This window comes from Colletotrichum higginsianum, chromosome 6, assembly GCF_001672515.1.
Source record: "Colletotrichum higginsianum IMI 349063 chromosome 6, whole genome shotgun sequence".
Classification (NCBI taxonomy): domain Eukaryota; kingdom Fungi; phylum Ascomycota; class Sordariomycetes; order Glomerellales; family Glomerellaceae; genus Colletotrichum; species Colletotrichum higginsianum.
This window is the reverse complement of record NC_030959.1, coordinates 111080-138769: the sequence shown is the minus strand read 5'-3', so window position 1 is coordinate 138769 and position 27690 is coordinate 111080. Positions and strand designations below refer to the sequence as shown.

Below are 27690 nucleotides of genomic sequence, written 5' to 3'. Positions count from 1 at the left end.
TATACAGGCCGATGACTCCAACCTCCATCATGTCAACACCGAGCTTCCTTCGCTATTCCAGCTTGCTCGCCATCGTATCCTTCTATCCTTCCTTTCCCTCCATCCACTCCACTCCACTCCACTCCCCTTCTCTCACTTTTTGATCAGCTAGACTTGTTTCTGCTGGCCAAGATGGGAGAACGTCCTGTTTCTGCTGGGGACAGCTCTGAGCCCACCCCCAGAGAAACTCACATCCTTCCCACAGAGACAATCCAGATCAGAGAGATCGACATGTCCAGAGACACAAGAGAGGCCTCGGAGACGGATCAGACCCCAGAGGCAGCCACAAGCCAGACCGTGCCGGAGAAGACGGACAGCATCGTCCACGACACCAAGCTCGCTGCCCCGGCACTCCTGGGCCCTGTGACAGACGGTGCCTCCTCCGGTAGTGATGCCTCGCCCGTCGAAACCGACCTCATGGCCGCATACAGCCGCTTTGCGCCCAACCAGCGCATCATCATCATTGCCGTCGCCAGCACCATCGGCATGCTGAGCCCTCTGAGCTCCAACCTGTACACGCCCGCCATCCCGGCCGTCGCGAGGGACCTGGGCGTCTCCACAGACGCCATCAACCTGACCATCACCTCGTACCTCGTTCTGCAGGGCATCAGTCCCACGCTCTGGAGCTCCATCGGCGACAGCACCGGCCGCCGCCTGCTATACCTCATCGCCCTCACCATCTACCTGGCCTCCTGCATCGGCCTCGCCCTGTCCTACAACTACCCGGCCGTCGTCGCTCTGAGGGCCATCCAGGCCATCGGCTCCGCCTCCACTACGGCCATCGGCGCCAGCCTCATTGGCGACCTGATCCACGTCAGCCGCCGCGGCAAGTATATGGGTAACTACAGCGCCCTCGGCGGCGCCAGCACCGCCTTTGGCTCCGTCATCGGCGGCTTGTTCGCCCAGTACACGGGCTGGCGGGGCATGTTCATCTTCATGTCCGCCCTCGCCGCCTTCCTTCTGCTATTCACCGCCTTGCTCCTCCCCGAGACGAAGCGTGGCATCGTCGACGACGGCTCCGTCCATGCCCCTCGTTACCTTCGGGCCCCTCTCAAGTGGCTCGACGCGCCCAAGAAGTCCCCCACAGACGCCGCCGTTGCCAGACCGGCCGCCGCCAAGTTCCGTATCGACATCGGCGCCCCCGTCCGTCTGCTCGTCGAGCCCGAGTGCCTGTGCATCGTCCTCTTCACTGGCGTCTGCTACACAGTCTGGCAGGTCACCATGGTCGCCACCGCCACCCTCTACGCCGAGCGCTATGGCCTGAACGAGCTGAGCATCGGCCTGACCTACATCTCCAACGGCGTCGGCTCCGTCTGCGGCAGCGTGCTCACAGGGAAGCTACTGGACCGCGAGTACAAGCACCAACTCAAGAGGGAGCAACAGGCAGCGGCAGCCCGGCCGGCCGAAGCCGACGACGGCTCGCCTCCCGCGAACGAAGTGCAGCACATCGAGCTCGCACGCATTAAGCCCGTCATCATCCCTACCATTGGGTATCTTATCTCCGTCGTTGCCCTAGGCTGGATCATTCAGTCCAACGTCCACATTGCCGCATCCATTACCATGGCCTTTTTTGTTGGAGGCCTCAACACCATCATCTTGGCCGTGTTCTGTAAGTATCAATCCCATTTAGAAGGGAGTTTTTTTTCTTTTTTTGCTTCGCTGCCGCACGTTCTGCAAGCCTTCTTAGAGGACTATCATTCGCTGACACATGAACTATCCGTAGCAACTCTTATTGTCGACCTGTTTCGGTCCCAGAGCTTTAGCGCCACCGCCTCTATGAACCTCTCACGCTGCCTCCTGTCCGCCGGCGGAACCGCCGCCATCGGGCCCCTAATCCGCGCCGTCGGCGTCGGCTGGGCCTTTACGCTCTGTGCCATCATCGCGCTGTTTTCATGTTCTTTCGTCGTGTTAGAGCTGTGGCGTGGTCGACACTGGCGCGCGAAGCGGACGGCGGCGGCGGCTCAGAGGGAGAAGGAATTTCAATGATGAACCCGAAAAACTGCCTGGGTATCTCATGTCTCGGCGTGTTGTGGTTATGAGGCCCGTTATGTCATGGAATATCTTGACGATCTCAGTGACGTTGCCAGCACCTCACCTCAACACTGTTTTCTGACTGAGTCACGACATGTACATGCACTAATACATTTCACCTTCTTACTTACCATCTACGGAGTTACTTCACCTCGTCGTTTCGTATATACTTCATTTCGTAAAGGTTCAGACTTGTCACACACTGTTAGATGAGTGAGTGAAGAATTGAACTTGGCTCAGAGTCATGCACCGTGGTTCAGTTCTTCTCTTCACATACCACACAACAACGTGAATCGACCGAATTCTCATGTGAGACGATGAGAACCCTATCTTTTTGTGCATTTACTTGAACTTCTGTTGCGGCAAGGGGACCATCCCGCTTCGCCTCTCCTGCCTGGTGTGATCTCTCATACAGTTTACTCAGGGTTTGTTGGGCCATCCAATTCCAAACTCTCCGGACACAACCTGCAATGAGTTTTGTAATATTGCTACTTGCTGCATACCACTTTCGGCTTCGGAGAAATCAGAGAATGGTTCACTTGCTGTGATTGTTGTCACACATACAGCCTGGGCGTCACTTACGTGGAGTATGAGATGAGAGTTGGATGGTGAGTGAGTACTTGGTGGTATTGCACCACAAGGCCGGCCGTTGCCAGCTGACAGCCTCCTCGCCCTTCACCATCACCGCTCATGATGACCTCATTCTCGGCCGACCGAATCCACACCGACTGCCAACAGACAGCAAACATCTCCGTCGGCAGACCGTTTCCGTTGAAAAGTCTCAGAACCAAAGGCCACTTCGGATTTGATGGATTCGCAAGGAAAGATAATGACCCGCCGCGCCGTCGTTTCGTCCTTCATCTTCAAGTTCCCGCCCAACCGCGGGCCCCAGGTCGCCCTGTTCCGGCGGAGCGACAAAGTCCGGACCTATCCGTAAGTCCAGGCCCCTTTTGCGACTCGAGACGACCCGAAGTCCTACAAGTCGCCCTGGTTGGGATTTGTTGGCCGGATGGACTAATCGTCATCCGGGTAGGAATCGCCTCGCTCCAGTATCGGGCAGCATAGAAAAGGACGACCCGTCGCCCCTGGACGCCGCCTGGCGCGAGATCCGCGAGGAAACGACGCTCACGCCGGCGACACTGACGCTGCTGCGCCAGGGAAAGGACTACCGCTTCGCCGACGACAAGATCGGTCGCGAATGGACCATCCACCCGTTCGCCTTCCGCCTCAAGTCCCATGAGGACGAGTCGCGCATCCAGATCGACTGGGAGCACCAGGGGTTCCAATGGTTCGAGCCCCACGAGGTCCGCGACGTCGACGAGTTTGGCGGCGTGCCGCGCCTGGCTGAGAGCCTGAGGCGCATCTGGTTCGAGATCGAGCTTGGCGAGAGCAGGGCGAAGGTCCTGAGCGAGGGCTTGCTCGCGCTGCAGCAGGACCACGGGAGCGGGGCGCGGGTGCTGGCGGCGAGGGCGCTCGATGTCTTCTTGTCGCTGGTCTCCGACAAGTCCGGCTTCGACAAGGACGGCTCCGTGGACAAGTGGTGGCGCAACATCCGTCTCGCGGCGTGGCATCTGTGGAAGAACGGACGCGAGTGCATGGGCGCTGCGATCCTGAACAACATCGTTCGGTCCCTGGCCGTCATCGAGAAGGAAGTGCAACAGGTCAAAGACGACAAAACGCCGCCCGAGTTCCTTGAAACGGTTACACAAAAGGTACGCGACCTCGCGGTGGCAAGAGGGTCTTCGGTCGACGGTATCTGGAGGTCTTTCGAGGCTTTTCTGCGGCAGCAGCAGAAGCAGCAGCAGCAGCAGCAGCAGGGTTCCGGCCGACCAATCCGAATCCTCACCTTGTCGTCGAGCTCGACCATTCTGCAATGTCTCCAGCGAGCGGTCGCGGGGTTCGACTCCGACTTCGACATCCGGATTCTCGAGTCACGTCCGCTTTTCGAAGGCGTGTCAATGGCGTCGGGCCTGGTCAACCGTCTACGCGAGGCGCCAGCAGAGAGGAAAAACAAGATCGAGGTCTCGATATACACCGACGCCGGCGCCGCCGTCGCAAGCAGGGATGTGGATGTCGTTCTTGTCGGCGCCGACGCCATCGATCGGTACGGGTCGACATACAACAAGACGGGCTCGCTGCCCGCGGTCCTCTCAGCCAAGCACTGCTCCCCTCACTCTAAAGTGCTGGTCTTGGCCGACAGCGAAAAGATTTTGCCGTACGAGATGCCCGACTGGGAAGTAAACGACGTTGACGAGCTCGCTACATCCTGGAAGCAGAGCCCCAGCGTCAAGGGAACTGTCTCGACTCTCCTCGGCAGTGCATCAGGCATGACCACTGACGAAAAGGGGGTCAAGGTAGGCGTGATGAATGTCTACTTCGAATGGGTTCCCCCGACTCTCATCGACGGGTACCTGTTTGAGGACGGCCAGAAAAGCGCAAAGGAAATAGCAGATCTTGCAGATAAGATTCGCCGCGAGGCGGATGTCTTCTTCTCGGATGTTTAACTACAACTCTTTTTGTTTTTCTCATTGACGTTCGAGACCCCCCCCCAATTAGAGTCCATAAATGAATGTCCACTTCTTGTCGGCGTAACGTGTCCCGTCCACGCGCTCCTTCTCAATGTCCTCCAGCGACTTGTGCCGGATGATCTCCAGCTTCTTACGGTTGACCGCGGCGAGCGTGAACCGGTATGACAGGTATCCCACAAGCGCAGCCGCCACGAAGCCAAGGGTCGCGTAGAAGGGTATCCTGTAGTAGGGCTTGTACTGTGCGCGGTACAGCTGCGCGCCGATGATGCCCGAGATGTTGCCGAAGCCGTTGAGGCCGAGGACGAGGGACCGCTTGCCGGGCTCTGGCGGAAGAACTTGGTTAGCAAAAAGGCCTTCTCGTGTTTAAAACCCTTCGTCGCACATGAACCATTGTCTTCACGTACCGGGTGTGTTTCCGCTCAGCCACGCCACCGTCAGGGGTGCGGCGACGTAGCTCCCAAGGAGAAGCACGCAGAGCGCCGCGTACTTCCCACCGTGTGACTCGACCGTGACAGTTGCGATCAGGCCGATGAGGGCAATCATGATGCCTCCGAGGATGTGGTAACCACGCTCCTTGCTACGAACGAGGTCAGTTAACAAAGTCCTGCTCGGGTGGAAACGTCGGGCCATCGTACTGGTAATCAGAGCTCAGTGTGAAGCAGTATAGTCCAACCGCACCGCAGACATAGGGCGGAACAGACATCTAGAGGCGCAAACTTGTGTCAGTCCCCGCAGAGCCTTGGATCATGTCAAGATTTTCCCGGTCACTCACCAAGTTGGCCTCGATGGATGAGTAGCCCAGGCCCTGCACGACGAGCGGTAGGAACACGGAAAAGGCCTGGCCGGGCACGCTGGCGCAGATGTTGAAGGCCAGCACGTACCAGAACTTCCAGTCCCGGGCCGTCTCGACGAAGTCGCGCTTCGTCAGCCGGTCCTTCTCCAAGCCGTCCGAGTCGTACGTGTGCTCGACGAAGAGGGCGTTGTCGGCCCGGATCCTATCCGCGGCGAACCGACGCTCCGCCGGGGTCAGGAACCAGGCGGAGCCGGGACCGACGGGGAGGAGGACCCACGCGACGAGGCCGAAGAGCACCGTCAGCGCGCCTTCGATGATGAAGAGGTATTGCCAGTTTTTGAGGGGGCCGTGGTTCAGGTGGAAGACACCGTATGCTAGTTACTCACACGTCAGCAAACACCCCTCCCCCCCCTTGGACAGTATTAGTCGCAGCTTTCGCTTGGCAACGTACAGATGGCCCCTGAAAAGGCGCCCGCAACGGCATATTGGCCGTAAAAGAGCCCGACCCTCACGGCGAGGTCGTATCGGCTGTAGAAGAACGAGAGGTATGCCACGGCGGTGGGGTAGAATCCGGCTTCGAAGGCGCCGATCAGGAGGCGGGTTGCGATTAGGGAACCTGCGACCAACGACGCAAAAATTAATAGGGGACTCGTCAACGCGATAAAGAACCAACAGGTCAGGAGAGGGAACCCACCACGGCCCTTGATAAACGCCTGCCCCAAGGTGACAAAGCCCCAGCCTAGCTGTGCGCGAGTTAGTCAAACCTCCGATTGCTGTCGTGGCGTTGTTTTTGGGCGGGAGCCCCTTACCATCATGACGGGAATCCAGTGTTTGCCTCCTAACCATCTCCCAATAGCCGCAGAGGGCGGCTGGAACAGGATGAAGGTGATGAAGAATAGGGAGACGGCGAGGTTCAGATCGTCGGGCACAGCGCCAATGTCGTTGGTAAACCCTGGGAGATTTTTGCAGTGTAAGTAACCTCGTTACAACAACTCAAACGATGGCTCGCGAGGTTGTGACACGTCCAATAATGGCGCAACGCACCTTGGGTCTGGGCGTTCCCCACGTTGCCCCTATCCAGACCGTTGAACAGGTAGAGGAGGGAAAGTAGCGGGAGAAGGGCAATGTCCATCTTCCTGTTGACGCGCCGGTTCATCGCCCTCTCGCTGACTGTCTGTGTGTTGGTCGAGGCCCCTTCCAGCTCCTGGGGGGGCTTGGCCGTGGAGATGGAGGACCTGGAGGCCGTCGCGTCCGTGTCGGTGCTGTGTGATGGGCGACCCATGTTGCCTCTGCCTCTTTTGTTTCTGGGGTTTTCTTTTCTTCGTGTTTTGTTCGCTGGGAGATTGCAACTCAAATCCTAACGGTTACAGTCTAGAAACTGGTTTTTCTAAGTAGAACCTCCGGATTGTCCCTTCGATTCGACCAGGAATCCTTTATACCCCAAAGACCCATCGATGAGCTTGGCGAAAACTGCTTCGACGGGACACTCGAAACCGATTCGATTCGGTGGGAATTTTTGAGCCTCATCTGCTTGCTACAGTTTGTTGTCTGACATGCGATTAGTCGGCGTCATACCTGATGACACAAGGCAGCAGCTGCAGTCATTCAACGTCTGCCTCAGCCCTAAGAGGCTGACGGTCCGGGGGTCAACGAGAAAACAACGGATCGTGAATGGGCGAGTTGCGAGATGGGGGGGTATGAAAATGGGTAAGACGTGCAGGAGGCCAAGTCCACCTTGCCATTGTTTGGGGGGGGTTTCCCCCCCTCCCTTTCTACATGCCGCCCTGAGTGGGTGGAGAGACTCTGGAGTTTTCGGTCATCAGAACGGAGTAGTTTTTGTCTGACCATCGTTTGCCTGCCGTGAGAAGAACCAAGAGCTTGTCCATGCTGCCCGCCCCCCTGCCCTTGAAACATCACATCATGTCATGATTTCCAACGGCGCGCCGACCCTCTTTCTGCCTAGATAGTACTGGGGTGCGATGAACTCTGCTATGACGGTGTCTGAACTGCCTCTTTATCCGTTTTGGCCCCTAGCAGCGGCACTTGGCGTGGCCACTAAGATCTTCTCTCTTCAGCTCCGAGAGGGGGCATTAGCTTTCTCGCGCCGTTGGCATTTTAGTCTTCTGGCAATCTGGGTCCAGACCGTTCCAGGGCTAGTGGAATGGGGAGCGAGGGGAACCTAGTGTACACGTGTAGAAAAAAAGAGGCCACCAGTGAGCGGGTGGAGAGTGAGAGAAAAGAGAGAGAGAGGGAGTCGCCGTATTGACACTTGACACTCATGGATCAGGGTAAACGAAGGCGGATAATGGTCTTTCTTAGGCCAATGACGGGAAGCTTGAGTGGGTGAGATTGGGTGTAAGAATCGGGGCCGCGGGCTCCATGGACGTTGATTGATCGTGAGGACAGTGGAAACCAGGACCTCCGCTTCGTGTGCTTTGGCGTTGGGAGCGGCCATTTTGATCTCTGCAGATTGTCATCCGACTCATCGACACACATTGGTCCGCCAAATGTAGACAAGAAGGGATGCGGCGTGCCGGGGTCACCGCCGAATGCATGGGCAGCAGGAGTCAGATGGCATCACCTGTATGTATGCCGGGCGTCATTTCGGCCTGCCCAGCCAGGGCTGGTCCAATCCGGATCGTGATACGCCAAGTACCGTGCAGCGTGAGATCGATGGCGGCGCCGGGGGCCTGGCTCGTGGAGCTGGTGTGGCATGCTGCATGTAGCCCAGAGAGACACTATCAGCCCTGTTTCCTGTCCCAGGTCCCAGATGGCCGATTCGTGTCTCCCTCTGCGTGTGTCTGTCTGTCTCACTTATCTTCCGGGACCTGTGCTCGGTTGGCGGTCTCTCCCGAGCGAGGAACGCGGCGGGTCCTCAAGCGGTGCCAATGCTTCTATCCGCTCGAGTACTCTTCACGATGGTCTCACGGTTTACAACCGTTTAGGAGAGCTTCCGATTATGAAAAGAGGTCTGAGTGTCGAAGCTCGCCCCTTTTAATCGGCCCTGCGAGAGCCCCCCTCTCCGTGGGATCCAGCCCAAACACAAGTTTGAATCGGTGCGTGGAATGGAACTCTCCAAGTTGTACACAGCCGCGCTGCCCGCCCGCAAATTTGATGCATCTCCCCCAAGCGGTCTGGATTTGCTCGCCAAGGCTAGCGTAAAGATGTACCGAGTCCAGTTAGTCCCCGCGTCGGACCGAAAGTCGTAAGGGACATGTTCATATTACGCGGCGGTATGGGATTTCTTCTTTCCTGGATTGTGGAGGCAGCTTGTTGTCTCCTTTTCGATCGAGGTCATTTCATCCAGTAACACATCTTTTGCTCAATACAGTCTTTGGTTGGGCGACACACGTGTCGTGTTGGACAACCCCCGTCATGATCCTCGCTGGAATGGGGTTTCTTTTCATGCCGAAGAGGGGTTTGCCGGACCACTGCCGCCGCTCTCTATGGCAATCATACCCTCGTGACCATTTATCCATCAGCAAGAGGGGCATCCACTTTTAACAATGTCGTTATTGTGAGTTGGACTTGTGTAACCTCAACCTCGTGTGCCCACTCAGAGGTCGGAGTTATTCCGACATCCCTGGTCAACTGTCCGATAAAGAGTGGCACTCACAACGCTCTTCTCTTAGTATTCCCCTCTCAACAAAAAAACGGCGGTCTCTCATTTGAGACTCCGTCTTGAGATTGCAATCTTTTCACAGGCAGTCTTGTCCAGACATTTCCTACCTCAACACGTTTCTCGACGCACGGCTGGCACGGCAGCCTCTCGACCCTAACAGCGTACACACGTCACATCATATCCCACTCACGATCGAAGGCTAGTCATGTCCATGCTCCTTACGTCTCCAGAACTCCGCCAATCACGACGAAGTCGAACGGCTTTCTGTTCTCTTCATTTCCCTCTAGCGTCTGTGTCTACGGTCTACCTGAGACTCGTCTGGTTCAAGACGCCTACTATTTCTCCATTATGGATACAGATCGCTGGACGAATGAAGTCTACTATCAGTCCCTTGTGACCGTCCTTGGCCTCAAGGGTTTTATTTCGAGTAATGCTACTGATGTGTTGAAGACATCTGAGCCTGGAAACAATGCCGCAATGCATGGAGCCTCCTTGCTGAGGATTAGATGTTCCTTCATGGTCCATAGACTCTAAGAGCACCGCTTCCAGATAAGTTCAGATCCTCTGTCCCCATCCAGGCCGTCTTTATTGTAGTCACTAGCTTTGCCAAGGTTTGCAACTTCTTCGATGCTCATATTACATAATGGTTACTTTAAATAACCAGAAGAGATAAAAGCAAAGCGTCTCTATAGGAATAGCAACTTAGTGGACACTTCTCTTAAAGAACAACCTAAGCCTCTATGTAGCATACTAGCTCCAAGTAGTTTCGTTCAATAGAAGTCCCAGCATTTAGCTACAGGGTCCAACCCTAGTAGTAGTAAAGCTTTTGCAATTGCCACCCTCAGCTGAGAATGTCCACTCCGAACATCCTCCTGGTGGTGCTGCACCTTTGCGATCAATTTTAACATTGCATCCTGAAAAAAGGCCCCTTGAGGTAACACCACCCCATTGGTATTCAATACGAAAAAATCCATTCGAGATGACCTCTCTGTTGTAGCCATCGGCGTTACTACACTTGGTTAGCTAAGAAACTTCAGACTTCAAGAGATTTCTTACAAAGTGAAACAGCATTTCTGGGTGGATTGTCGAGACTCTAATGTAGGAGCCAATGTTGATTTGTCTTCAGTGCTAAGTGCAGCTGCGAGGCCGAAAGGGAAAAGGGTTAAAGTAAGGAATTTCATGATAGCACATGTGTAGGCGACCTGATCGTACTGTGTTGTCTTGATAGGAGACGAGGCATGTAAAACGAAAGAAGCAACTTAGGGTCATATATGCTTTCAATAGCAGTAAGCTATCAGCAACCAAGGGTATCAGAGCAAAAGCGATGAGGTGTATTGGAGTCCGCAGACGTCAAGGGTTCCGCGGAAATCGAGGGGTCCGCAGACATCATGGGGTCCGCAGACATCATGGGGTCCGCAGACATCATGGGGTCCGCAGACATCAAGGGGTCTGCAGACATCAATCCGCTAATATCCTAGAGGCAACACTCTTAAGGTTAGTCTTCTATCCGTCCTTAGAGTGGCTTTTGCTATCTGACCTCAAGGAAGATCTCAGTACCTCCAGCTCTTCCACAGCCTTCGGTGCAGGACTCTTAGCAGATTGTCTTGTTGAAATATTAATAGCTTGATTGTGCGTACATTCAGTTGTGTGAGTGAGTTGTAAAATCTCCTCCAGTCACTATTGCGCTAGTCTGCCTTGGCCATGTCTCTTGTCATGGCAAAACCCACCCCTTTCCTTCGTCACGCGTGTGGCCTGTAGCTACCACTTTCAAAAAAAGGGGTGAGCATCGTCCGCGGAGGCCGAAACCAAAGAAAGACCTACCACTAGCAAATACACTATCCATGTTTAATTTATTAAACCTTTCCTAGGTTTCAAATACATTTTCGAATACATTGCTTACCTGTGACTAAAAATTGGGTTCCAAGCATTGATGGTACTGATTATCTATCACGCAATAAGAGTATAAGAAAGAATTACATTCACTAAATCCTGGAAGAAATTTAAGTTATTGCACAAGATCACAATACAAGGACAGGCTACAGCTGTAATCAGTATGAAGCTCTCAACATTTTTAAGTGTTTTCATTCTCAGCTCAATGTAACCTTGTTCATTCCCTGCTCAAAGTAATTCTATAAAGAGATAAAATCATCCTAATGTTTATGTAGGGCTTCTGCTGCTGATAGCTACACCTGCTGTGGTGGTGGTAGGGTCAATAAAGACCTTACAAGAGTCTGCTGCGGAAAGAACAGCTTTCATGCAAATGATTTTACTCAGTTCATTCCAGTCAGTACATTCACCCTTACCACTATAACAATACAACTCAAGAGCATTTACTAACTGTTTCTAGGAATGTGAGCTTACCTGGAACCCTGACCCAGCTGGATTTCGGAATTGCTGCCGCGGAAGTGGATGGAAATCCTGTGGTCCTAATTTACCTTGGCAAGACTAATTAGGCTATGTGTGGTGGATTGCAAGGTCAGCTGTTGGAAAGCAGCTTCAAGACCTGTCACACGAGTCCCTAGATAGGTCTGGATAGTTGCAAAATATACATACAATTACCACTCGAAGCTACCGCGTAATTTAGCAACAGCAGCAGCGAGTGTAGCTGGCAGCAGTAGTAACAGTAACAACAGGTTAAACCTGAAAACCCTTACTGGTCAAACCCCGAGGCGACAGCTCAACCTGTTCGGCGGACGACCTGTCGCCGCTCATATGATAGATGGAGTTCTTCTATTGCTAAGTCAACATACCCACTTCCTGGCCCCCCCCCCTTCCTGGCCCCCCCAGCCCCACCAAGCTACACCAAAAGGTGCTACTTTTTACTACACCCTTAATTAATTACCTAAAAAGACTATAATAAAAAGAAAACTATATATAAGTAGATATTTAAGTATAGTTTATAGAAATATATAAATTAAGTAGTATAGTATACTTACTACTTAGAAATAGTAGTATTAGTAAAAGTATAAAGTTTTATATAGTATTTTCTACTAAAGTATTAACTACTATATATACTATTATAAATTATATAGAATTTATATTATTTAAAATAATATTTATATAAACTATATATAGAAAGTAAGCTATCTTTATAGCTTTATAATAGTAGTAATAGTAAAGTTATTCTATAATAGAGATCTTACTAGTAAAAGTTTACTATTATAAAATACTTATTATAGACTAAAACTATTATTAATATATATAATAAGCTTTATTAAGTTAATATAGTAACTATAGTCTACCTTAAATCTATATAGTAAAGTAAAAGTAGAATTTATACTACTATACTAAAATAATAGTATAATAAGTAATAGTAGTAAATTATATAGAAAATCTAACTTTTATTTTTATAGTACTATTTCAAGCTTATCTTACTATTAATTTATTCTTTTTATTTTTTTATTTATAATTTAAGTTAAGATCTTTAAAATAATATTTTTTTTATTTTTGTAGCTCTTTTAGGCAATTAATTAAGGGTATACTAAAAAGTAGTACCTTTTGGTGTAGCTTGGTGGGGCTGGGGGGGCCAGGAAGGGGGGGGGGCCAGGAAGTGGGTATGTTGACTTATTTCAAGCTTCTATAACCTACCTACAATAGATGAATTGCGCAGTGTGATAACGGGTAGCAGCGGCACTCTTACCCTTACTCGTCCATTCTTAACATACATAGAGACTAACCGGACCCTCAAGCAAATCTTCAACAGTGAGAACACTCGATCTACACAGTTGTGGGTTACTTTTACAATGAGGTCTTGAAAACCGTTACAAGACATCATAAATAGAGCAGCTACTTTACAGCCTGCAAGCGCAGGCGAAGCGGTCCATCTAGATCACACCACTCCTCTAGGCCACGAAAAACACGAGACAGACGAGATCCAGGCGCAAAAGCAACATTTTGTCAGTCTTAATGAGAAACCATAATTCTACTAGTCTGCTAGAAACCCCCAGGAACCTGAGTCGCAGCAGAAAAGACTCAAAACTCGCAACCGGGCCGCCTCTTTTGCTAGTCGGTAGCATGCTGGCGAGGTTTGCAACTTGTGCGATTCTCATGTTGCCTTCTTCCCATATTGCTTTCTTCCCATATTCCGTTCACTTTCAGCTTCTGAAGCCTTCTGGCTAGGTTTTGGAAGTAGAACTCAGAAAAGATTGGCTCGCTCGACGACTCAAGTGTTCTCCGGTGGCCGGCTTTGCCTATTAATCCAGTGGTAGTCGACAGGCTTCATGAGAAATCCCTCATCCCAGCTCAGAGTCTGTGGCAGATTTCCCTTTCCTTCGATGCGCCACTACAGCTTTGCATCAAGGTTTGTGCCAGGTATTTCTCAGTCAGGGCGTAAAGCAGCGTTGTACCTAACATCTCGCTCAGCAGGTTGTATACACTCACCTAAAAATGCATTCGCAATGTTCGATCTAAAGAATAGCTGTTGAAAGTCCAAATCTTTTGCCAGTTCGCCCTATTCCTTAGGCCGGGGGGCTTCTTCGACGTGGAAGCCAGCTTCTGGCAAGCGAGGCGATTGTTTTATCTTATCCACAACCGCGATTGAGCGGGCGTTGTGATTTTGTCCTCCGGGATGATGCACAGGCGGTCGACCCAGAGGTAGGACTTGCCAAAGTCTCTATACAATAATATCGTGTCGAGGGCCATCCGTGGAGTGGGAACCGTTGTCAAGCCAACGTCTACCTTGAGTGCGTCTTTTCTGGTCACTTCGAGCTGAATGTCTTTGGATTTCGGCCCGCTTCCAGCCCACATGTAACTCCAAGATTAAAAGAAGACTGGACTGTCAGGCTCGATGGTGATACCCGTGTTATTCAATTGATAGTCGCTCACTGAAAATTCGATGCTTGCCAACGCTATGCTCTTGATGTATCTCTTCTCGTCAACAGATACAGTTCCTCAATTAGGCAGGTCGAAAGGGGAAAACCTCTCCATCTGATATTTCAGAAAGTTCCCAAGCTTTCTCGTCCGACTTTAACTGTCATGAATAGCTTCGCGGCGTACGCCAGCCTTACAGGAGCATCCAGCTACAAGAGAAGTGCGAAGGCTTGTAGTGAAATATTATAGTGTTCAAAGAGAGGGCGTAGATACTACCACCTAGCAGGTAAAGATGCAGCTTCTGTCATGAAGCACAAGCGCTCCGTCAGCCACTTTGGGTGACACCAGCAACATGCACACAGCAATTGATCAGCATCAGTATGGCATCAGTCTGGTTCTTCGTTTAAAATAGATCTTAGGAAAAAAACAACCATTGCTCATTCTTCATTTCCTAGATGTAAGGTGTTTTTCGCAGCCTTTCTCTATGACCCTTATTTGTATTGTCCTATTTCCGGTCATAGGACTGTATCATTTTAGGCTGCGCCAGGGAATAATTGGATTCTGGTCGTAACGCCCCGCTCTCGAGGATTCGCCGTCATTCTTGTGGTGTCTGTATGTGTTCTGTTCCGTAGCCACCAAGTCTCCAAGAGGGCACTCCTTACTTCTGGTATACCTGACATCTTGTGAGTATTATTGATTCAAATCACACTCTTTAAAATCTCTGCATTCGGCCGGTAAAAATGATAAGACTTACGAGGGTTTCAAGCAGCTATGCAGGTGCAATCTGGAACGCTGGCGCATGAGCATGGCCCATTCCTACAAACGTTGTGACTCGGACCGCAATCGTTTTCAGTATTGCCTGCGGTGACAGAGGACACAATGGTCAACAAGCTGACAACAAGAGCAGTAACGCGCATATTTGGGGAAAACAAAAGGCTAGAGGTTATTGGTGAAGTTTAGGTACTGAAGGTACTAAAATAGCTTTTTAGGTCAACTAAATGCTTCACAGAGTATCACAATCTATAGTCTGGGAACTCCTATTTATATTCATAACTGTGTCGGCGGATTGTCGTTCTGAATCATATATAACACTAGTTCGAAGAATATCCTACCGAAACCAGTTATAGAGTGAGTCAAGGACGGTATTTGAAACAATGGGTCAGACACATCTCGGGTAGATCTTGTATGGGTATAAAACTTAGTATATCGTTCACGTTCTCGTTTACGTTTTCGCCAATGCTTTTTCTTCTAATCAGCCCCTTCGTTCCCCTTCATTCCTTGAGGGTCTGGTAACTTGTAGAGGAGGATATCTTGTATCCTACCAGTTGCTTAATCCTACCAGCTGCTTAGAACTACGGAAGACGTCGTTACAAGCTCGTTACTCCATAGATCGAGTGCGACCAGATCGCCAACCGCCCTAGAGCCGCCGGACTGGTTCCTGCCGGACTGCCCATTATGACGGCATACCAGTCCCGACCTGAATGTCCTCACTTATCCATACAAACAGCCCGGGATGGAAGGCCTAACATTTCTTCGTCCTGCCGTTTGTTAGGGGTCAGTATTATCATAAGGACACAACTGCCGCTCCACCTTGCCGAAAGGCTGCGCCGTATATACGCTATGTAACCTGGGATACCAACGTACTTTTGATCATGTAAGTTGACCAGCCTTCAACTTTATAGATGCTACAAAGGGTTAGAAGGCCCCGGCGGCGCCAGTCCATCTTCCTCGATTGCTCGTTATCTTGTAGTCTCTAAGTCAGAAGAGTGGAGAAGCCAACAAAGCTCCATTTTGTAACTCACATCTTGTTCTCATTCTGAGGCATCCATTAATCACCATCTAAAATGTGGGTAATGCAAATATCGAGGTCTATCCTCGCCATTACCCTCAACAATAAATACAACAGTAAATGTGACGTTTTCTCGTTCCGGGATTTGCCTGCTCCAACCAACTTCAGCCATGAGTTCACCGACGTATATCAGCGTCCGGCTACTGTTGATGGTAAGGCTAGTGGCCATACCAGATTTGCCATGAAACAGCAGTTCTATGCCATCTATGGTACCATAAACAACCTATCATGGCTCCTTTCGTGTCGAGACCGCCAACTTCTTTTCTTAAGACCTTAGACCCAACGGAACGCTTGCTGTGATCGCCGATGTAGATGGTAATGGAACGGATCCAGTCTGGGACAGCGCCCTGATTAGAAACTCGGCTTAAGTCAAGGGTGGCCTGACATTCACGATGACAACACTTTCAAACTGCCCAAATTATTAAGATCAGCGTTGCCAACAGAAGAGAGATGCTTCTAGTATATTTGTTAAGTTTCTACAGGTCGAAGCTATATTTCTTGCGGTGCTATCGATCCAAGGACGGGAGATGTTATTCCTACTCATACTTGACTCGCTCAGCCAGACGCCATGATTCAGATCTTTCGGATGGTCAAATTCCATACCGCCTTCGGTAAGTTTGAGCCTGGTGTCATCGTTGACCAGACCACGATCGGTCTAGTCTTGGAGGCGGGACTTCATCAGTGCAGACATCTCAAGCGTAACCTTCACCCCCACCAAAGTGGTCATGTCGATCGGTTTTAAGTGCAGCTTCAAATAGGAACACTAACAGAGCTCGAGACTATTTGCAGCCTAGACACCTTTGTTAGCAAGACAAGCGAGAATATGGTCACTATTGTCTTTTCCGGGTCAGTGTAGCAATCAGGATACACGTAGCAAAATATGACACATTGATTTGTTAGTTTGTAATAAGGTGACTAGAAGTTGGAAATCAAATGGAGCTTCTAGCACAGCAGCAATAGAGTAAAATTGACAAACATAGACTTTTTTGACTTAATGGAATGGAACATGGGGGATGACGTTGGTCTGTAGTGCAGGAGTACTGAGATTGGTGGCCAAAGGGGACCCTCTTGAGATTGCGCGGTACATCGTGTGATAAAATAGAACAAAACGGCAATCGGAAACAAAATCTGGGTGCCAGGCCTGCCTGACAATGTAGTTAGACAATATTACAAAGCCCTGCCGTTATGTTTCACAGATGCCTCCGCCGTTACCGGCTCGCCTGCCATCACACACCTGTATCGCCCGACGCAGCTTTAATCGATACAGTTCGTATCGTGCTTCATGTCCACTCCGGTTCCGGTGTCGTCCTTCCCGGTCAAGCCCGTCGTGTCCTGGATCTTGATGGCCGGTTTTACCCCTCGAGTCAGTCGGACACGCTATAGGGTCGCAAAGGCGCGGCCGTCCGGCTCCCACACAATCTTTGTGTCTGCTGGATCCGGGCATGGTTCGATATGCCGGGATCTGACTGGCGGAAGAACCATGCCCGTCAATTTCTCATCCGTAATATACCTGGTTGCCCTACTATAGAGCCCGTGCCCTGCGATCGTCTCGGACCTTCCTCCGAGATCGTCACCTGTGATGCACCTGTAGATAGAAAGATGGATAAGACAGATAACCAAGGAACATAGCTAATAGCGACAACAGCACCTAACACTATTATGAACCATCACGACAAGAAGCACTGGCTATTACCATTCGCCCCGAGTTACCGCGATAATTATTGCCTGTATTCACCCAAAACCTCCGTTGAGATGGCCATGACAGGTTGGCACTGCATGTACAAACATAGCCTGCTGATTCATTGGCAAGTAGCCAGTCTGCCTGACTCTGGCGCTTTCGATTACATCACGATCGGTCATCACGGCTGAATAACTGGAGAAAAATGCTCAGGTAAACGAAACCAATAGTATTGTCTGCATTGCACATTATTTGTAGTAGAGTACTTGAGCCTCGGGCTCTTCGCGCCACACACTCGTTGCGAGATTCGTCCCTGCGTTGAACACAGCACAACCGACAACCCACTCTTTTTACCACGTCTTTCCCCAGCAGTTCGAGTCTCCAGTGGAACCGTAGTTGTTACACATCTTCCTGACAGCGCAGTTGTTGAAAAGTAAAGGCTGGGCGCCTGCGATTCCGGCATTCGCGACGCCCGCAATGCAGTAGTGTCGGCCATCGTCAAACTGCATGTAAGTCCCGAGCTTGCTCTTGCACATCTTCTTCGTTGCCTCCTCGTGGAAACTGCCGTCGCTGTTACCACAGAGGCAGAACTGGTATGTGGCACAAGCCCAGCTCAAAGCAGGGAGAATGCTGACGAGGGCAGTTATCTGCGTTGAATGTGAGTATACCTGAGTGACAGGGGCTCTCCAGTTCGATTACTTACGCTCAGCTTCATCTTGCCGGTTTGGATGTGGGACTATTAGACAGACAACGGTGTGCTTGACGAGGAGGTTTTTGATAGAGAAGATTCGGACTTCAGAGGGATATCTGTGTGTAGATGATGTAAGTCAACATACCCACTTCCTGGCCCCCCCCCCTTCCTGGCCCCCCCAGCCCCACCAAGCTACACCAAAAGGTGCTACTTTTTACTACACCCTTAATTAATTACCTAAAAAGACTATAATAAAAAGAAAACTATATATAAGTAGATATTTAAGTATAGTTTATAGAAATATATAAATTAAGTAGTATAGTATACTTACTACTTAGAAATAGTAGTATTAGTAAAAGTATAAAGTTTTATATAGTATTTTCTACTAAAGTATTAACTACTATATATACTATTATAAATTATATAGAATTTATATTATTTAAAATAATATTTATATAAACTATATATAGAAAGTAAGCTATCTTTATAGCTTTATAATAGTAGTAATAGTAAAGTTATTCTATAATAGAGATCTTACTAGTAAAAGTTTACTATTATAAAATACTTATTATAGACTAAAACTATTATTAATATATATAATAAGCTTTATTAAGTTAATATAGTAACTATAGTCTACCTTAAATCTATATAGTAAAGTAAAAGTAGAATTTATACTACTATACTAAAATAATAGTATAATAAGTAATAGTAGTAAATTATATAGAAAATCTAACTTTTATTTTTATAGTACTATTTCAAGCTTATCTTACTATTAATTTATTCTTTTTATTTTTTTATTTATAATTTAAGTTAAGATCTTTAAAATAATATTTTTTTTATTTTTGTAGCTCTTTTAGGCAATTAATTAAGGGTATACTAAAAAGTAGTACCTTTTGGTGTAGCTTGGTGGGGCTGGGGGGGCCAGGAAGGGGGGGGGGCCAGGAAGTGGGTATGTTGACTTACTGATACTGAGATCTCTTTCTCAAATATGAAGAGAGAGTGTTTATATGTTTTCTTGGCGGCAGTAGAGCCATGACATCGTTACTCGATTTCCATAGTATGAAACTCCCTTGTACCCAATGGAATTTACGGCCTCATTCACGTGTAATTGCTTGTATTAAACCGACTCACGATGTAGGATTCACCGCTTTCTTGTGGTATTCGTATCCCTCCCGAAGTTGTCGTATCCTCGTACCCCTCAACGCTTGACCTTGTTCAGCCTCAGCAACAGGCCATCTGACTCATTGCCAAACTCGTCCTTTTCATCTTCTGTGTCCATCTATACAGTACCAGCCGGCAGTTGCTATCTGCTATGGCACTCCAAGTATCATGCGCTGGGGTTGGCCGTCTGTGGGCACTGTAAGCAGCAACCAAAGTGTCCATAATTATCCAATAGTGTTATCGCTCACTTTAAGTTTCGTTACAATATAGAGCTTTTGATTTGCCACTAACCAATTTAAGGGTTCTATTGTTTATTTTAATTATTTTTACTTCCAGAGAATACCTTGAAGGCCTCATACGAGAGTCCGGTGAATCAAATTTACAATGCGATCCCTGTTCGGGTGTTCCCGCGGAGTCCGACCACCGCAGCTTGGTCTGCTTACACGTTTTCCATTGCCTCAACAAATTTCTTGTGCCTGCTTCTCTGCTTTTGCTTCTTGGTGCTTTGCTTGAGAACATGTACTACGAATGTCCACAAAAGGCCATCCTTCCTCCTCATGCAAATTATTAGATACTGCTAATGTAATAGACTGTACGCAATCAGTTGCGTTCCTCAATAGGAACCCGAGTCCTTGAACTGAAAAGCGACATCCCGCCGGCTTGGCTCCGCTAGCTAGGATGTAGCCTTGGATGCAGTTCTTTGGATTCCGGCCGCAGCTGTGCAAGATTACAGGTTGTCCACAATGCAATCATGTACTTCTACAATGAGCATGAAGGGGGCTAGCCTCTCAAACAAGCCCTTCCAGACTTTAGAAAACAAGGTTGCGCATCTAATCATGGGCGACAACGGCTAGTCAGCCTTCTAAGCCGCCAGGTCGATGAGTGAAAGGGAAGATAAGCCTCCAGATTTAGATGTTTCAACGGCAGTTATTAATTGAACTAGTTTTGCACAACTAGCAAACTCAAGAGGTCTTCTAGGATTCACTTCAAATTCTCCAACGATGCAAAGTTTGATGTGAAAACGCCGTCATGGATCCTATTTAACCCTATAGGTTAAGTCGTTGAATCGAAGGTTGCAGACACACAAAACCTATCAGGAATTGAATATGTTGGTCTGGCTTGGCTGGCTGCTTGGCAGCTCCGCAGGGACTGCAACAGGCTTTATCCTAAGCAGTCGGCTGCACAGGGGCGTTGGGCAGCCTGTAGATAGGCATGCAAAGGGCTAGTTATGCAGCTCGAAGCAGCTAGGCACACATTTAACCAGTTACATATTACAGACAATAACAACAACATACGCAATTGACCGCTACTTGCCCAAAACCTCCAGTCCGACAGCATCATGTACCCGAACTTGCGACGACGCGACTGTAGGGTCTCTTGCCCCCTAGGGCCCTCATGCCTCTCATGCAATCGTGATTATGGAAAAGGTCTACTTAGTAGTGACCCATATCGTGAAGCCCGTGAGGTAAAACTGTAATTCCCTTCTCATCTCCCCAACGTCATCATTCATATCAACAATAGACTATTTTGTGTCCTGCACTCAGATCTTGGGGTCCGAGTCGGACGATCTGTGGCTCCCGCCGTGGCGTCCGCGAGGCCGACTCACGAGCTTGTGCTGCTCGACGACCACGACTGCGGGCTGACGGCTACGGCGGCTCTCGCTGATGACGGCGATGAAGATCCAGGCGATGCCGAAGACGACGGCGAGAATGGCGTAGGCGATCTTGAACGCCTTGGGCGAGTTAGAGATGTACAGCCCTAGGCCGCCGTTGATGATGCCTAGCGGGATCAGGAGGCGGCCGACCATGAGGTGGAGGTATGACCAGATCTGGCGGACACCGTGTTTCTTGAACTGCGCGTGGTGAAGGTAGCCGAAGAGAGGCTGAAAAAAGAAGATGGCGAGGATGATGAGGCCGATGATGGGGTGGAAGTTGATGGTGCTGATCTCGTACTAAGTTTGGTGTGTAAGCAGGCACACCTCAAAACGTTTAATAAACTTTACGGAGAGCCGTCTTACCAAACTCGTGTTCCCGAACCTGACCTCTTGGGTCAGCTTAATGCCCAGCGCGGCGGCGGCGATGTACAGGACGAAGCCGGCCATCTGGACGAGGGCGTGGATGAGCCAGGAGAAGCGGCCAGGGACGATTCTCATGGCGATGGAGCCGATAGGGAAGACGATGACGAAGGCGATTGTGCCCAGGATTCCGTGGACTCTCCGCGTGTGCATGGCCTCCTGGATGTTGAAGCCAACGATGTTGTTGAAGTTGCCGCCCCCAAACCCGTTGCCGCCGTTGCCATTGCCGAAGCCGTTGCCGTTCCCATTGCCCGGGAAGTCCCCAGGGAACTGCTGGGCCAATACTGCGGAGGCTGGTCATTTTTGTTAGTTCGGGGTTTACTTTGCGGTGATGGTCGGGGGATGGGGAACCTTACCGAAGGCCGCGAGGCCGACTAGTGTAAGTGTTGTCGCACCCATGTTGAGTTACTATGGTTAATTCCCCCCTTGCTTTTTACCTAGTGATGACGAAAAACTGTAGGAAACGTCGTCGAAATAGTGTGAACCAAGTTTCTGTTACAATACAACAGAAAATAAGCCCGGACTAGAATCAAAGAATAAAAGAGCGGCCACGGGCCTAGGGAGCGGCAGTGTGGCTGTCATATAAGACACTAAAAATGACATCGGCCCCCTCGACGGAGTACGCTTGGGGATGTGCGGCACGACCAGCGCTCCGAGACCGATGAGACCGACGTGGCCGACGAGCCAATGGGCGGGCGGCCGATCTTCAGGCCATCTCAGACGCACGAACACGAACGCGCTGCTGGATGGTGTCACTTGGTGCGCTGTGGCAGGGGGGGGACGGATGATTTGGACAGGCAAAAGAGGGCTTTTAATCCGAACTGTGTCTTGGGGGCGGGGCAGTGTCTCTACTCATTCAGTGAGTTAGGAAACCCGGGAACAACATTTGATGCGTGACGGAGGAAGTCTAATGCTGGTTTCGTTGGCGAATTCTCGAAAAGATCAACCAGAGCCGTCGTATTTTGCACCAGAACGTGTCAGCACACACCCATCCATCCACCCACACACAAACACACCTCGGACCGTCAGTTTCAATTTGTTGAGCACAACGAGGGTTTCGCAAGAACCGTTAGTGTGCGGTATCTCGCGAGGAGGGGGGCGTTTTGTCTTACATGACGCGTCTGGCGAGGCTCGAGTCAAACCGATGTAATGGGGGAGAGAGTCCGTTGGTTGATACTCACATGCAAAGTGACAGAAGAAAGTCTTGGTCTTGGCCTTGTGTACTTGCATGAAACCCGGTTCCTGCAGGATTTGCTGAGGCGAGACGTCGACGGACTCGGCTGCGTTGTTAGTGCCGAGGCCGGCTTATGGCGGGACGGCCCTATCACAGAGAGACGGTCAACATTGACGTTGGCTAGCTTTCTGGAAGTTCGCCCGACTGGATGGTTGCGTGAAATGTTCTTCGTTTTTCTCTCCATTCTTTCTTTATTCCATCCTTTCGTCCACTCTCCTGCCACACAGTTGCTGTCTACTATGCATCAGGCTGATCTTTTTTCTGCGCGCTCGCCAGCTGGCTTTGCAGACCACGCTTGCCGACCTGCATCGCCAGCTCAACTTCGCGCTCCCCTTCCCGGAGTCTGGCCCGGCCCATTTCAAGGCTCCGCTGTTGTCTTCGCTTCTGCTCCGCAACCTTGTCTTCGTGCTCCCGTAGCGCCCTTTCTCTCCGTTCCCTGGCCTCCCTCGCCTTGCGCGTCGCCTCGTCCTCCTCCTCACTGGCTCCTCCCTCAGGCGGCGGTCCCAGGGTCTGGATATATGCTTCGATCATGGGGTCTCTCACTTGTGGCGGCAGCGAGATGTACCTGATGTCAACCAGCAGCTGCGGCGGTAGGCGTGCCAGACTCGTCTTGTTGTTCATTGCGGAGAGGGGCAGTGACTTGAGCAGCGTGGCGAAATCCGACTTGAGCGTGGCTTGGGGCAACTTTAGACGGTTGATGTGCTCCCGGTACCACTTCTCACGGTCCTTGTCCTTGACGTAGGGGTCCGTCATGGCCGGTTCCTTCCGATATTTCCTCTTGAACTCCTGCCAGAAGAGCTTGGGCGACGCCTTTTCTTGTAATAGCGCCATGTACGGTATCCGGGGATCCTTCTTCTCTTCTTTGGCGCGAAGCTCCTTCAGCTCCCTGATCCTGTCCTTTGTCCATTCTTGCCATGTCTCTTTTCGTGCTTTCATGGTGTTGAGCAGCGTGTATCTTGGGTCCTCGATTATGTGTCCGTCTTCAATCAACTTCTCCCACGTGTTGTACGGGTTGATGTTGAAGTCGTCGAGCAGATCCCTGAAGAGTGCGGCGGCATCCTCCTGCGAAAATTCCACCCCCTCGGCGCCCTCTGGCCACTCGTCCATGTTTCCGTCGTCATACTCTCCAGGGTCGAGTCCGTATGCTTCGCCCATCGCTTGTAGCTGGAACGCAATGTCTGCTTCGCTGAACTCGACCGGCGCGTCATCAGCTGCATCTTCTGTGCGCTGGCGCTTGGAGGCGTGTCCGTCCTCGGCCTCGTCGCCCTCGGCTTCGTCGTCCGTGACCTCAACCTCCTCGTACTCTGAACTGTCATCGTTGTCGTCATAAGTCGGAGCTGCCGCGGCTTCTTGCTGTGGCCGAGGCTGAGCAGTGGGTGTACTGTCCTTCGCTTCTTTTTCTTTTCCTCCTGTCGGTGCGCTCTGAATACCGGCCTTTTCGCGAATCCTAGCTTTGTCCACCTCCAGGATGCCGGCTTTCAGCTTCTCAGGAATGCGCCAGTAGCTGGCATTCTTCTCGGGGTTGTACACGAAGCGGCGCCCGTACTTGGTGTCGACGAGGATCCAGGGCTCGAATCCAGGTATCGGCGTCTTTGATTTGGGCTTATCGATGGGCTCCGGACGTGGCCGCCCGTCTCTGCCTCCCCTGCCTCCGTGGCCGAATCCTCCTCGTTGTGCAGGGGGCGGTTGGTTTTGCGCGTTGTACTGAGCGAGGTATGCATTCGCGACGTTTGGGTCGGAAAGCCGCGGGATAGTCTGGTATTGGAAGAAGCTCGTTGAAACTGCACTGGGCGCATAGCCTTGGGCAGCAGTGACGTTGGGCGCACTCGGTCTTGTGTACGTCGATTCCTTGGTCTCGGCGTTGTAGTAGTATTTGTGGCCGTTCGGCGCGTCGTGCTCCGTCCATCCGGGAAGCAGTGGCGGAGGACCCTTTGCGTTTGCGGACGGTTTGTAGGTCGACCTCAGCATGCTGGGCAAGACGGCGTGATTACGGTGTTTGCGATCGTGGATGTCTAAGCTGTGAGAAAACGGTTTATTGATTTTTGGAGGTTACCAGCTTTCGAGGGACTGAACCACGGCGGTGGAACTTCGGGTACTCGATAAGATAAGAGAGCAGTAGGCAGGTTGTAGCTTCCGACCCGGACAGTGAACAGCGTTGCAGTAGCGTAGCTCATGAGCTTTAGTGCCTCGAGCGACCAAAACGCCACATACACCGAGAGCAGACACTTGAAAGCGCTGCACTCCTGTCTTGAACCTAGTAGGGACAACGGGGCCGCGGGGATCTGCACATTGCATTTGATCAAGTGACTGTCAATAGATTTTGGCTTTCGTCTTGGGCCTGCGATTTCTCCTCATCGCCGCCATAGCTCCTGACGGCACAGCCAATATTACGTCGACAGCTTGGCCACAGTATCCACTGCTGCGGCTCTCACCTTCAACCGCCGCAACAACGACAAGGCGTCTCATGTTCCAGGTAGCCTTCCGCTCAGCTCGTAGACGGTGACTTCTCAAGATGGCGCCCAGCCGCCGGAACAATGGTTCGAACGGGAATGTCATTGCCTCCGCGCTCTCTCGGTTCTGGAAGGTAACGTACCGCACAGGTCGTCGTGTGCGACCAGGAGCATTGTGAGTGAGGTTGGCAGATCTAACGAGAGTTACACGTAGAGGACTCATGCGCCAGACTACCTGGGCTTCGTAATCCTTCTCGCAGGATGGATGACGGTACGTCTGTTATGGTTCGAGATGATTGTTAGACTCAAGCTTGCTGACTTCGCTCCCTTCAGATGCTTGCTTTCATTGAACCCTTCCATCGCATGTTCTTCATCAACGACCTGCACATCTCTTACCCTCATGCGGAAGTCGAGCGTGTGCCTGTGTGTGAGTTGATACGATCCTCGTCCAAGCATCCGAAGCGCGACTGACACGCCCTTCAGATATGAACATCGTTTATGCCCTGTTTGTGCCACTGGGAGTTCTCGTCGCCTATAACGTCGTCACTAAAGCTTCGCCTCACAAACATGAGGTTACCTATCTATCTTTCGCCATCGCAATCATCATGGGCTCCTTCATCACAGACCTCGTCAAAAACGCAGTTGGTCGGCCGCGACCTGACTTGCTGGCCCGGTGCAAGCCAGCCGCCGGCACGAAACCTAACGTTCTTGTCACCATTGACGTGTGCACCGAGACGGCCCATCACCTGCTCCATGATGGCTGGCGCTCTTTTCCTTCCGGTCACTCGTCTTTCTCCTTCTCTGGTCTTGGATTTCTGAGCCTTTTTCTCGCCGGCCAGCTTCACATTTTCAGACACAACAGCGGAGGTCGTGACCTCAGCAGAGCCCTCGTCTGCCTCCTGCCGCTGCTGGGGGCCGCGTTGATCGCCATCAGCCGCTGCGAAGACTACAGACACGATGTGTACGACGTTTGCGTGGGCTCACTGTTGGGATACCTCATTGCGTACTGGAGTTACCGACGACACTGGCCCGGACTGGCAACCAGGGAATGCCATGAGCCCCACCCGTATCCAGGGTCAGATGCGAAAACTGGCTGGAACCGACTACGAGACGAGGAGGAAGCTGGGGACTCGCGGACCGATGTAGGCTATGAAATGACCCAGCTAAGTAGCCAGAGACACTAATCACCGAAAATAGGGTCCTACATAGAGTCCGAATGCAACAAGGTCAGACATCGACATATTCATTCACCTTCGTAAGACTAATCGCCGCATGTTGTTTCCGAGTGTTTGCATTTCTTGCCTTCTTTGCCTTGCCTTACCACGCTTGATTTTCCCTGCTTATTGTAGTTGTATTGCAATATTCACCAAATCACTTGTTTAACACGCCGCGGCTTCGCATTTGCATCTTGGCAGCAGCTCCCCAAGGGTTGGAGGGTTATGGACACTGGGGAGCATGGGAAGGGTTTGGGGGCATCAGTTCTATTGGTACATCAGGGGTAAGGGCAATCATCACGCCCCATCTATGTTTTTGATTTCATCCATGCCGTTACTTGTCCTCGGTGGACTCCTCCTTCGCCAGGTCATGCTCCTTGAGAAGCTCCTTGATCTCCTCCGCGGTCCAGAGCCTGTGGTAGATCTTGCCGTCGCTCGTCTGGCCAACCGTGGCGAATTCGACTGTGGTTGTCAGTTAGCGGGTTTATACGGATTGTATAATTATGTCTGTAGCAAAACATACGTTTCTCTGCACTCAGCTTCGTTGAGTCCATGGTCTTGCTCAGGACCTTAACCGCCATGCCGCAGGCCTCCTTCAGGGTGCAGTCCTCCTTGTAGTCCTGCTTCAACAAACTCTCCGCGCTGGCTCTGTTGGCACCAACAGCCGTTGCCTTCCATCCACCGTAGTTGCCTGAGGGGTTGCTCTGGTAGAGCTGGAACTGTCTACGGGGATCCCATCCGGCGTAGATGAAGGACACGCCAAAGGGTCTCAGACCTCCGTGTTGTGTGTAGCCCTGCTTCAGATCGCACAGTCTCCGGACGAGTTGTTCGCATGGGATGTCTTCGTTGTAGGTGAGGAGATATCTCTGGGCAGCCTGGCGGGCGTAGTTGATGAGGATGTTGGCGTCGGCCGTCATACCTGCGACGGCTGCAAGCATGTTGCTAGAGAGGGTATGTCAGCCTTGTGCATCGCTTTGCAGAACATGGCATCGCTTACTCGTTGACGATGTACAGTTTCTCGGCAGAGGTGTCCTGCTCCAACAGCTTCGACGTCACCTTGCGCTCCGCAGCCAGGACAATACCGTCCTTGGCAAGAATGCCGATTGCAGTTCCGGCATGGGAGATGGCCTCAAGGGCATATTCGACCTGGTAGAGGCGGCCCTCGGGCGAGAAGATCGTTGTCTACGCATGGAATGTGAGCTTGGTACCTTGTCAGGGCGAGGCGGCACGCAGTGAAAGCAAGGGAAGAGCGGGGAGGGGCCCTACGCGGGAGTCGTATCTGCGAGACATGACGGGCGAGCAATCGAATAACAGCCAGCTTGATCAGATGGGGCGACTGCGGTGGTGATGTCGGAGTTTCAGAACCGACGAGAATGAGGTGTGCGGTGCGGCGGGATGGTTTGATTGTCGATTGCAGGGAAGGCTGTAACTTTGGGGTGCAGCTTGTTGAAGCTCCAGGCAATCGATGCACGCGTTAGCTCTTGCGCCTGCTCCAGCCAGCCTGGAGAGTGCAACCC

At 51.1% G+C, this 27690-nt stretch overlaps 9 protein-coding genes across 9 annotated transcripts; 3 read left to right on the top strand and 6 right to left on the bottom strand.

The window, feature by feature from the left end:
- Positions 1-171: 171 nt before the first annotated feature.
- On the top strand, positions 172-2025 carry CH63R_08454 (Major facilitator superfamily transporter; the record flags this gene model as incomplete). Its single annotated transcript, XM_018303428.1, has 2 exons — positions 172-1648; positions 1763-2025. The coding sequence occupies 2 exons, from the start codon at positions 172-174 to the stop codon at positions 2023-2025; spliced, it is 1740 nt and encodes a 579-aa protein (XP_018155451.1).
- An 853-nt stretch (positions 2026-2878) lies between these two features.
- CH63R_08453 (NUDIX domain-containing protein) lies at positions 2879-4574 on the top strand (the record flags this gene model as incomplete). The annotated part of the gene is made up of 2 exons (XM_018303427.1): positions 2879-3003; positions 3104-4574. The coding sequence occupies 2 exons, from the start codon at positions 2879-2881 to the stop codon at positions 4572-4574; spliced, it is 1596 nt and encodes a 531-aa protein (XP_018155450.1).
- Positions 4575-4622: 48 nt separating this feature from the next.
- Positions 4623-6673, bottom strand: CH63R_08452 (Major facilitator superfamily transporter; the record flags this gene model as incomplete). The annotated part of the gene is made up of 7 exons (XM_018303426.1): positions 4623-4921; positions 5003-5175; positions 5234-5301; positions 5371-5765; positions 5843-6134; positions 6201-6343; positions 6436-6673. 7 exons carry the CDS (start codon positions 6671-6673, stop codon positions 4623-4625), a joined length of 1608 nt encoding a protein of 535 aa, XP_018155449.1.
- Positions 6674-9802: 3129 nt separating this feature from the next.
- On the bottom strand, positions 9803-10194 carry CH63R_08451 (uncharacterized protein; the record flags this gene model as incomplete). The annotated part of the gene is made up of 2 exons (XM_018303425.1): positions 9803-10022; positions 10070-10194. The coding sequence occupies 2 exons, from the start codon at positions 10192-10194 to the stop codon at positions 9803-9805; spliced, it is 345 nt and encodes a 114-aa protein (XP_018155448.1).
- Positions 10195-17699: 7505 nt separating this feature from the next.
- Positions 17700-18064, bottom strand: CH63R_08450 (uncharacterized protein; the record flags this gene model as incomplete). The annotated part of the gene is made up of 2 exons (XM_018303424.1): positions 17700-17996; positions 18053-18064. 2 exons carry the CDS (start codon positions 18062-18064, stop codon positions 17700-17702), a joined length of 309 nt encoding a protein of 102 aa, XP_018155447.1.
- A 2677-nt stretch (positions 18065-20741) lies between these two features.
- Positions 20742-21674, bottom strand: CH63R_08449 (Integral membrane protein; the record flags this gene model as incomplete). The annotated part of the gene is made up of 3 exons (XM_018303423.1): positions 20742-21152; positions 21219-21568; positions 21632-21674. The coding sequence occupies 3 exons, from the start codon at positions 21672-21674 to the stop codon at positions 20742-20744; spliced, it is 804 nt and encodes a 267-aa protein (XP_018155446.1).
- A 1072-nt stretch (positions 21675-22746) lies between these two features.
- On the bottom strand, positions 22747-24477 carry CH63R_08448 (WW domain-containing protein; the record flags this gene model as incomplete). The annotated part of the gene is made up of 1 exon (XM_018303422.1): positions 22747-24477. One exon carries the CDS (start codon positions 24475-24477, stop codon positions 22747-22749), a length of 1731 nt encoding a protein of 576 aa, XP_018155445.1.
- A 544-nt stretch (positions 24478-25021) lies between these two features.
- On the top strand, positions 25022-26143 carry CH63R_08447 (PAP2 superfamily protein; the record flags this gene model as incomplete). The annotated part of the gene is made up of 4 exons (XM_018303421.1): positions 25022-25093; positions 25174-25230; positions 25293-25374; positions 25443-26143. The coding sequence occupies 4 exons, from the start codon at positions 25022-25024 to the stop codon at positions 26141-26143; spliced, it is 912 nt and encodes a 303-aa protein (XP_018155444.1).
- Positions 26144-26507: 364 nt separating this feature from the next.
- On the bottom strand, positions 26508-27463 carry CH63R_08446 (Proteasome subunit alpha type; the record flags this gene model as incomplete). Its single annotated transcript, XM_018303420.1, has 4 exons — positions 26508-26635; positions 26697-27115; positions 27171-27355; positions 27440-27463. The coding sequence occupies 4 exons, from the start codon at positions 27461-27463 to the stop codon at positions 26508-26510; spliced, it is 756 nt and encodes a 251-aa protein (XP_018155443.1).
- Between the last annotated feature and the right edge of the window lie 227 nt (positions 27464-27690).